The following is a 10,950-nucleotide window of genomic DNA, read 5'->3' as shown; positions in this document are numbered from 1 at the left end:
CATTTTTTGAGTTTGTTCAGCCCTAGGTGTTAAGGAACCTCCTCTAGGGTTTTATATTTGGTTGCTACATAGTTTCTAGTGGTAGTGGAATGGTTTCAAAATTTTAACATTGCGAATTTTTTTGACAAAACGAGCAAGTTTTCAATTTTTTTGACATTTAGTTTTCATTATTTAAATTTTTACAGACCCAGAGGCAAGAAAAGCTCCTTAAGGGTTTAATAGTAAGTCACAGAGAAATATTTAATGGCCATTGAATAGTTTTAAACTTTATATCACAAATTTTTGCAATTTTTCGATGAAGTTTTCATTTCTTTTTCGAGTTTTTTTGAAAATTTTTCGTCGGTTTTTAGGTTTCTCTCGCCTCAAGAGCCGAGGAACCTTCTTTAAGGTTTGACAATACGTTACTATATAATTTTTAAATGTAATGGAATGTTCCGCAAGATTTCAACACGAATTTTAGCATTTTTTCTATTACAAAACTTGCAATTTTGTTTGAATTATTTTTTTGAGATTTATTGTCATTATTCACATTTTTCAGCCTAACAAAAAATCTCCGTTAGGGTTTGATAATAAGTTACTGGAAAATGTTTTTTGGCCATGGATTACTTCTCAATTTTTATAATCACAATTTTTAGCAGTTTTTTATGCAACTTTGGTAAATTTTTGTTTGCAGTCTCAAGAGCCACTCAACGTCCTCTAGGGTTTGATTATAGGTTACTGCATAGCTTCTAGATGTAATGGAATGTTTTTCAAGATTTTAATTTTAGCAATTTTTTTAAAAAATGAAATTTTTTCAAGTATTTGAATCTCCAATTTTATATCGCTTTTCCGGAACCAAGGTCCTAGGGACCTGCGAGGTTTGATGATCAGCTGTTGCATAGTTTTTAGAATTAATGGAATGATTATCAATATTTTAATGACTCCAGCTTCAGCAATTTTGATAAAATTTAATTTTTTCATAAATTTTCGGAAAATGTTTAGTGTTCTAAATTTATGGATCTTTGAGCCAGTGAAACTATTTAAAGCTTGAAATAGGGATACTGGATAGTCTCTTGAGACAGTATAATGTTTTTAAAGATATTGATATCTTGAATTTTAGCAAGATTTTGTTAAAATTTGCTATTGTTTTCAAAATTTTTTATTATTTTTGTGCTTTTCTGAGTTTAACGATAATTACTTGGCAACGAAGCTTTTCAAGTCTTGCAGATGCTTATTTGACATAACTCCAGAGACAAAAAGTAGTTTTGAACTTTGTCACCGCGAAATTTGGAAGCTTTTTTGTCAAATTTTGCATTATTTTTCAAGTTTTTAAAAATATCAGTTTATTTGATTTATTTACTAACAAGGATAAGAAAACTAAAAGTTGAATAGTCGTATCAAGCTAAAGCTAGCACCACTAAACCGTGGCTAGCTACTGACGAAGCCTACTGCTCGCCGGCAGTGAGAGCAATTCGTCCGAAGTTAGTCGGTTATGTTTTGGTCTTTTAGAGGACTTTTTGCTGATATCAGTAATCATGGCAGCTTACATATGACATTTCTTGAAATAATTGCCTCTACTTTTGACGTCAGGTCCTTTTGTTTTATAAAATCTTCCTAACGCAAACTTGGCGGTTTTTCTCCGCTGTTTAAATTTTATTTCGAATTGATTTAGTAGAATTAGGCTTTCTATGTACCGACAGGGATATCAATTTCGTCCTAGTGATAATTAGTTTGATTAATAGCCGCACAGCGATAGCTGAGGCTATTATTGGCCTTCTCTTGGTTTTTTTTTTATTTCGTCGTCATGATTTTTGTTACGACCATATGACGTCACAGCCACTTTTTGTTCATTCGTTCATGCAATTTCAACTGAACTGCATGTGTGACGTCATTTTTCGCTCTTAGTGGAGCGAGTTTTTTGTTCATGCGCGTGATTAAATTTTTGGTCACACTTGACTTACCTCACTCTCAAAAATGACTTCCTAACTTTGAAATTGACTTTTATTTACTTTAATTCAAAGAGATAAGGTCAAATGGGTGTGTGTCACTCTAATTGAAGGTTATTTGAGATCAGCTAAAAGAGGCAGCAATAACTTATACATATTTTTAATCAAAATATAACAGATCAGCCTTCAATGAAAAGACGAATTTTTTTGGTCTGTCTTTTTTACTGTTTTTTTTAGACTGCCGATCTACGGGTCTATTGCGGCTATTTTCTGGCAATCTGCCAGCTATGTTTTTGGTGTTAGGTGTTTGAAATTAAATCAAAATTGGTTGTCTTGTAATATTAACAATTTTTCTATTTTGACAATAATTCAATTTTTCAGATCTTTGAGTTCGGTTTTTGTTTGACAGAAGTAAGACTGTTTGATTATACTACACCTCCAATGCTAAACATTGACATTTACTTGTTGTTCAATTTTTTTTATTTCCAACTTCCATGAAGATGCCTTTCGTCAACAAATTTTTTACAGAAGTGTCAGTAGCCGTAACTTCCAATATTTGGGCAATTATTGTCTCGCAATCTCGGAAAAGTCTCTGCTGAGTTGTTTGCGTAACCTACAGTTTGCATGCCTTTAATCTTTTTCCCAAGTTGTTTTTTTGCAGTCAATTTCATTAACTTATAATTTATTGCGGCCATGTGAATTTGGAATAACAATTGTAATTTTATTACTGATCCTGTGACAGAGATAGCATGGCTGAGGCTATTATTGGCCTTCTCTTGGTTCTTTAATTCAAAGAATATAGACTGTATTGGGGCGCTGTCTTTCTTTTAAGATCTGTTCACACATTTTCATGATTTTTGAAGTCAAATCGGAGTGATGATTTTGGACACGCCTAAACAGGAAGTAGAGCGAAAAAGCAACTGGTTTCGGGGCGTGAAATTTTGCTCTAATTTTAATTAACCTAGAGTGAGAAAATGGTGTTTGAACAAAAACTCGCTCTCGCGACGATTGGTTTTCTGTACACATGTGGCATTTCGACTTCGATTTTTACAGTGTTTCGATTTTTTTCATCGGAATTTTTAATTTTTCCAACCCATTCATAGACCAGTATTTTGACCATATGACGTCACAATCACCACTTCAAATCTGCGTTTTGTTTATTCTTTCATGCAAATTCACTCTTAGTGCTGAGTGTTTTTGTTTCGCGTGATTAAATTTTCGGTCACACGTGACTTAACTCACTCTCAAGAATGACTGCGTCACTGAAATTGACTTTTCTTTAATTTAATTCAAAGAGATAAAGTTAGATGAGTGTGTCTTTCTAGCTGAAGGGTATTTAAGCAGCTAATAAAATCAGCAATACGTTAATCAGATTTCTTTAAATACAACAGCTCAGCTTTTTCTTTTGGTCTGTTTCTTTTACCATCTTTTTGAGACAGTATATCTACGAAGCTATTGCGTCTATTTTCTGGCAATCTGCCAGCTATGTCATTTCTTTTTTGATTTTTTTATAACGGAGATAATTACAAGAAAGGAGTTTGATTCTCTAAGACCTAAGTTTTAGTTTTCATTTTTGTTTATAGTTCAGCTTAATTTTGAAGATGTCTTTTGAGTTCCGATTTAATAGCAGGTTTCTGAAATTGTGGAATGTTTATTTCAGGTCAATCATTACACCATCAGCTTTTCAACTGATAAGTTTTTGTCTGAGTTAACAATTTTGGCTGTTTTGCCACAATGCCGGATGTTTCATTGTGTAATACAAAATTTATCCGGACTATACAAAACTTTCCTCTTTATCAATATTTTTTGTTTGGGAAGGTCCGACGCTTCGAGGCGGGCCGGGAATTCTTTTGACTGATCTTCCGTCGTTAGGTTTTTTACGACCAGATGACGTCTTGGTCACTTCAAATCTGATTTTTGCGCATTCATGCTGTTTTTGGTGTCATTTTTCACTCTTACGGAGCTAGTCTTCAATTGATCTAGAACGAAGTTCATAGCAATTATTGTGAACATGTTGGTCTTTTTTATGCAAAATTTTCCCCTGGTCATATTGCGCTTTTCTTCTAGAACATTGACTTCTCAAGTGACTTTCGTGATTCATTTTTGAGTGATCTCTATTGGTCTCACTCGGAAGTAAAGGTTGTTGCTAATATAAAGTCGGCTGCAGCATATCAAATAGCATATCAAATAAGGGACAAATAGCACAGTCGGTAGTGCATATCGTTATGAGGCGGGAGGTCAATGGTTCGAATCTCGGTGGGGTCAAATGTTTTTCCACCCGCCTGTCGTTCGAGAGCAATTCTTCCGACATTAGTCTGTTTGTTTCATTGGAGTGTTAAGTTTTTTCGTCACACGTGACTGACCTCACTCTCAAAATGACTTGAAAATTTGAATAAATCTTTTTGAGACTGTAGATCTGCAAAGCTATCGTGGCTATCTTCTGGCAACCTGCCAGCTGTTTGTGAAATTGGGGTTAAATTGTATGTAATCAAACTTGTACTCAGTTTTGTTCTATTATTTGTTCTGATGGTATGTAAATAATTATAGGTGTCTGCGTACAAACTGAAACCGTGTTGAGACAGGCAATCGCTGAGCGAATTAAGCCTGTTCTCTTCATGAACAAAATGGACCGAGCTCTTTTGGAATTGCAATTGGAACAAGAGGATCTGTACCAAAAGTTTCAGAGGACAATTGAGAGCATCAACGTCATTGTGGCCACATACACAAGCGATGAGATCAAGGACATGGGCAAGCTGGAAGTTGACCCGCAAGAGGGCACTGTTGGGTTTGGGTCTGGACTACACGGCTGGGCCTTTACACTGAAGCAGTTCGCTGACATGTTAGGCAAGAAAATGAAGATTGATAGTGACAAACTTATGAAGAAACTGTGGGGAGATTGGTGCTTCATTAAAGAAGACAAGAAGTGGAAAAAGGTGTCCAATCCTACCGAGGAGAACCCGAGAGGCTTCTGTCAATATGTTTTGGATCCTATCTATAAGGTAAATATGCGATTGAATATAGAGTATTAGAATTTGTAACTGGGTATCGAAAATATTGAATTCAGTGACCTGGATAAAGTGAAAGTCAGAATTCCTCATTGGATTGATGAAAAGGGGGATTTTACAGGTGTTCGACGCGGCCATGAACGACAAGAAAGAACTGTTGGCTAAAATGTTGACCATAATTGGCGTTGAACTGGTTGGAGAAGAGAAGGAACAATTGGACAAAAGGCTTTTGAAAACGATTATGCGCAAGTGGATTCCTGCTGGAGAAACTTTGTTGCAAATGATCACCTTCCATTTACCATCACCGGCTCAAGCGCAGAAGTACAGAATGGAGATGTTGTACGAGGGGCCTCATGATGATCCCTGCGCAACTGCTATCAAGAATTGTGATCCTGAGGGAGAATTGATGATGTACATCTCGAAAATGGTGCCAACCTCTGACAAGGGACGATTCTACGCATTTGGCCGTGTATTCTCGGGAAAAATAGCCACTGGATTGAAAGCCAGAATTATGGGTCCCAACTACAAACCAGGCTCGAAGACAGATCTCTACCAGAAGTCTATCCAAAGGTAATTGTTACTATCACTACCAGTCGTATCATACCGAGGCCCTGCTCTTAAGCATTTTTTTGTCAAATAAGTTTGGTCTCCATATTCTTGGATCTCAGAACTTTTTGAATAGTAAGCTAGACTGCTCTTAAATTGGAATTCAGCAGTTAAGGTTCACTCTATATGGAGGCAGTTTCCTGAGTTCACAAAAGAGCGCAAATTTGTTCCCTAGATCAACTAACCTGACCTAAATTGCCAACAACTTCCTGTTTATTAATAGCCGCCCTCATCTCAGCGGGCTATTATAGCGCTCCTATTTTTTTTACTTCGTCGAACTTTTTTTCGCTTTACCATTTTGCCGCTTTTTCGACATTTTGCTTGAAATCTTTTTGACTTCTCTAGGCTAGTTTCTCTCTTCTCTCATTCTGCTAAAAGTGAATTTGAACACCAGTTGCTTAGCAAAGCAATTAAAAATGAACATAGTCAGTATAAAAAATTGAAGTTAGAAATAGAAACGGGATAAACCCATAAAGCCCAATTTTAGATGCCCTTTATTTGACCGTCGTTCCTATAAGTCTTAGTTACCATCTCTTATGCTAATTGGTATTGATAGTAGCCCTTGTAGCCTCTCTCTAAGAAACAGAAATATGTTCAACTACGAAATGCCCTCAAAATAAATCTGACTTTAAAAATGTTTTTGTACAAAAATCTTTTTTTTTTCAATATCTTCTATTCCTTCAATCACAATCATGCTTATTGGAATCAACGGCGGCTATTTGCCGGCAATCTGCCGGGTATGTTCTGATCAGTTCTTCCTGCTAACGCTCTTCCTTTAAGATTTAGTCAATAAATTTTCTAATGATGACTCCAGATCTTTGGTAGTCTCGTGGAAGGAAAGGTATTGAGCTGCTGGTTGGATAAAATAAGATAGAATGAAATTGCTTTACTGATTTAAAGCTGATTTCAACGGTCATTTAAGTATTTCATTATCAAAGATATTGTACAGATGCGAATCACTTTGTTTCAGAACAATCCTGATGATGGGACGATATGTAGAGCCTATTGAAGATGTTCCTTGCGGAAACATTTGCGGTCTTGTCGGTGTCGATCAGTACTTGGTGAAATCAGGAACAATTACAACGTACGAAAAGGCGCATAACTTAAGGGTCATGAAATTCAGTGTGAGTCCTGTCGTGCGTGTTGCAGTTGAGTGTAAAAACCCACAAGATCTGCCAAAATTGGTAGAAGGGTTGAAACGATTGGCAAAATCGGATCCCATGGTTTTGTGTGAAATTCCTGAGAGTGGTGATCATGTGGTGGCTGGTGCAGGTGAATTGCATCTCGAGATCTGTTTGAAAGATTTGGAAGAAGATCATGCTGGTATTCCACTCATCAAGAAGGATCCCGTTGTCTCTTTCCGAGAGTCGGTGTCCGCCTGTCATGATATGCCCGCTTTGAGTAAATCACCAAACAAACACAACAGATTATACGTAACTGCTGATCCCCTTCTGCCCGGACTGGCTGAAAAAATCGACGACGGTGAAGTTAAACCAACTGATGAGGTTAAGACAAGAGCCAGATTTATCTACGAGAACCTTGTGAAGAAAGATAAAGATGGAACTCCTTCTGAGCCTGAATCAGAAGCTGAAAAATTGGAGAATCAATGGGGGCCTGACGATTTGAGGAAGATCTGGGCGTTCGGACCCGACACCACTGGACCCAACTTGTTGATCGATGCCACTAAAGGTGTGCAGTACTTGAATGAGATCAAGGACAGCTTCAACTCGGGATTTCAATGGGCAACAAAAGAGGTAAATTTATAAATCTGCAGAGAAATGGTATCAAATGAAAAGTAGGGAACTGTGCAATTTTTGGTTTAATTAGAACAATTTTGCGCGAGCAGTTTTCAATTGCTCTCAAACGAAGTTTGTACCAATTATTTTAGTCCTGTCGCTTTTTATGCGATTTTTCGCTTCGCCAAATTTTCGTCTGACCCATTTGGCTTTTCGTCCTCAAAAACGGGATAAACAAAAACGGCATTAAGTGCTTTTAGATCCCCTCAACTCACCAGTCTCCAAGTTTGCGAATGCGATTCACAGAAACTGTTGCGGAGACTTAAACTTATGTTGTGAAGGGTGGTTCTAAAGAGATTAACCCCTCCCATCCCCTCTCCCCCCCCCGCCCCAAAAAAAATCACCCCCATCCTTATCCCTGCACATCGTTAGGCCGTTAGGACCCTGTGCAGCTAAAGCCCCCCCACTCCAATCGTTGTGGGGGATTACTGCTTAGTTTCTAGTGGTAATGGAATGTTTTTCAACTTTTGCCATCATGAATTTTAGCATTTTTTGACAAAACTTGCACTTTTTTTTTATATTTTTGACATTTATTGTCATTATTCAATTTGTATGAGTCCCAGGGGCAAGAAAAACTCATCAGTAGTTGGATAATAAGTTACTGAAAAATTTTTAGTTGTCATGGAATAGGTTTCAACTTTTGAAAATCACAAATTTCAGCGATTTTTTTTTTGACAAAATTTGCATTTTCAGGTTTTTGAAAATTTTCGTTAATTTTCAGTTTTTCCAGCTTCAGGGACCGGACAATCGCTTTTGAGGTTTCTTAATAGGGCACTGCATAGTTTCTAGTAACAATGGAATGGTTTTTAACATTTTAATATCTCGAATTTTATCATTTTTTGATAAAATCTGCATTTTTTTAAGGTTTCCTAAAGTTTTTGTCAGTTTTTGATATTCGTCTATTCTCAAGTGCGAGAAAACATATTCCATGTTCTAATAAAAGTTACTGCATGGATTTTAGTTTCAATGGAGTTGTTTTCAACACTTTAACCTTTCGACTTTTAGAATTTTTTAAATAAAATTTGCAATTTTTTTCAAATTTTTTCAAAATATTTGTATTTTATTTATTTTTTCTTGCCTCATTAGCCAGGTAACTTCATCCAGTGTTTGATAGTATGTTATTAAATAGTTGCTAGGGGGCAATTGAATAGCTTTCATCCTTTTAATAGAACGAATTTCTATTTTTTGAAGTTTGAAATTTTAATAGTTATTGTCTATCGATCTATGAGTCTACGAGTTTTTTAAAGTTTGGAATTGGGTTACTGGATAGCCTCTAGAGACACAGAAATGATTCTGAAGATTTTTATATCACAATTTTCATCAGCATTTCCTTTTAATTTGCAATTGATTTCTTTCAATTTTTTGGTCATTTTCGAGTTCATCGATCAAGGGCCAATGAATATTCTTCAGGTCTTGCTGATATAATACTGGACCGATTTCAGAAACAAAAATTGGTTTTTAACATGTTTTTGAAATAGGTATTTTTAAAGGGAAAAAAATTTTGCCTTAGGTTTAAAAGTTTCAAGAGTTTTAGCAATGAGTATATTTTTGTTTAGGTTTGATTCTCTTAGTTTCTCAATTTTATGATTTTTGTGTTGTGGCTGAAATTGTTCAATTGATCTGCTGGTCAGGTAGAGTACGTCTGAGTTTTTCATTCAATTCTTTGAATTGTTTTTCAGGACCTGTCCTGCTATGTTTTTTCTTTCGTCGAATAAAAAAATGTTTCGCTTGACCTCATTTTGCCGCTTTTTCAACTTTTTGCGTGATATCTTTTTGACTTCTCTAGGCTAGTTTCTCTCTTCTCTCATTCTGCTAAAAGTGATTTTGAACATCAGTTGCTCAGCAAAGCAATTAAAAATGAACATAGTCAGTATAAAAAATTGAAGTTAGAAATAGAAACGGGATAAACCCATAAAGCCCAATTTTAGATGCCCTTTATTTGACCGTCGTTCCTGTAAGTCTTAGTTACCATCTCTAATGCTTATTGGTATTGATAGTAGCCCCTGTAGCCTCTCTCTAAGAAACAGAAGTACATTATGTTCAACTACGAAATGCCAGCAACATAAATCGGACTAAAAATGTTTTTGTACAAAAATCTTTTTTTTTTAATATCTTCTATTCCTTCAATCCCAATCATGCTTATTGGAATCAACGGAGGCTATTTTGCGGCAATCTGCCGAGTATGTTTTGTCTAGCGTTAAGATTGCTCCTCAAGTCACTTCATGGTGTTATCATTTGTGATCTTAATTACCCTGCTTATTCATCTTAAATATTTGCTAGATATCTTTCTAATCAGATTGCCAATTAATTTAGTCAGTCTAACCATGGTTAACTATGTGCATTTAGGGTGTTGTCGCCAACGAAAACTGCAGAGGTATCCGTTGGAGGATCAACGACGTCACATTGCATACAGATGCGATCCACAGGGGAGGTGGTCAGATCATCCCAACTGCTCGACGTGTCTTGTACGCTTCACAGATCATGGCACAGCCAAGGTTCCTGGAACCCATCTACCTGGTCGAGATTCAGTGTCCTGGAGAGGCATTGTCAGGCGTGAGCTCTTGCCTCAACAGCAGAAGAGGTGCGATCAACGAGCAGAACGCAATCACGGGAACGCCACAGTACAATGTGAAAGCTGAGCTGCCAGTCTTGGAATCATTCGGTAAGTCTTTTCTGCCGCATCAAGTTAAGTGTTGTGTGATGTATCTATGAGTTATGCTTGCTTCTCTTCATAGGGTTCACTGGTGATCTGAGGAAAGCAACGCAAGGGCAAGCGTTCCCACAGTGCGTGTTCGACCATTGGGACGAGATGAAGGATGATCCTGTTCCGAAAGAGGGCTTGGATCCTATCAAGAACAAAGTTGAACTTGACAAGAACAAAGCTTACAACCTCATGTTGAAGATCAGGAAACGAAAGGGTCTGAAGGAGGAGATGCCCAAATTGGAGGACTATTTCGATAAGCTGTAAACTGTTCGACGTGGGATGGGAATATATTTGTGTGGATTTGGATTAATTTTGTGCACTCAACTTGATCTGTATCAGTTTATCATGACAGTCCGCTTCCAATGTGAATGAACTTGTCTGAATCTGAAATCCTTAATTGAAGGTGCTTTTCCATATTGAACCAGTCTGGATTCAAATGTGATGACTACCGTTTAAATTTGTCACCACAACGAAGCTTAATTTAAGTATTCAGACCAAGAATTATCAATGTTTCGGCGAAAAGTGGTTTTGGCAAGATTGAAACTACTAAGTTTTTGGCTGTCGTGAAAAGCTATGCCTGTTGAAGGATAGAATCCCAAGTGTCAATCCGAAAATTTATCTTGTACATGAGACCGCAAATTTGTTGCTAAAGGTGTACGCAAATTTGTTGCTCAAAGTGAAGCCAATGCTTGGATGTACATTAATCATCCCATAGGGTCATGGAAACCTTCTGACTAAACTTTGTCTGACATTTAAGAGCAAAAAAATGAAGGTTCACCGTACTCGTCTAAGAACAGGAAACATGGATTACAAAAGAGTTATTCGGGAAACTTTTGCTCGACCGTTTTCTAGAAGATTCTGTAAGATTTCACTTCTGAGTACCTTCTTCACTCTTGAGTACCTTTTTTGCTTGA

At 36.8% G+C, this 10,950-nt stretch overlaps 1 protein-coding gene across 1 annotated transcript in view; it reads left to right on the top strand.

Moving 5' to 3' along the window:
• LOC142342786 (eukaryotic translation elongation factor 2-like) overlaps positions 1-10,537 on the top strand; it is a 425,342-nt gene extending 414,805 nt beyond the window's left edge. The window contains exons 3-7 of the mRNA XM_075394355.1: positions 4,473-4,924; positions 5,052-5,500; positions 6,507-7,290; positions 9,679-9,994; positions 10,068-10,537. Of these exons, the coding sequence (XP_075250470.1) occupies positions 4,473-4,924; positions 5,052-5,500; positions 6,507-7,290; positions 9,679-9,994; positions 10,068-10,300 (2,234 nt within the window). The 3' untranslated portion in view covers positions 10,301-10,537. The remainder of the gene's footprint in view (positions 1-4,472; positions 4,925-5,051; positions 5,501-6,506; positions 7,291-9,678; positions 9,995-10,067) is intronic.
• The last annotated feature ends 413 nt before the right edge of the window (positions 10,538-10,950 follow it).

This window comes from Convolutriloba macropyga, chromosome 7 (genome assembly GCF_964194025.1).
Source record: "Convolutriloba macropyga chromosome 7, txConMacr16.3, whole genome shotgun sequence".
In the NCBI taxonomy this organism is placed as follows: domain Eukaryota; kingdom Metazoa; phylum Xenacoelomorpha; order Acoela; family Convolutidae; genus Convolutriloba; species Convolutriloba macropyga.
Note: the sequence above shows the minus strand (reverse complement) of the source record. Positions and strands in the feature narration are given on the sequence as shown.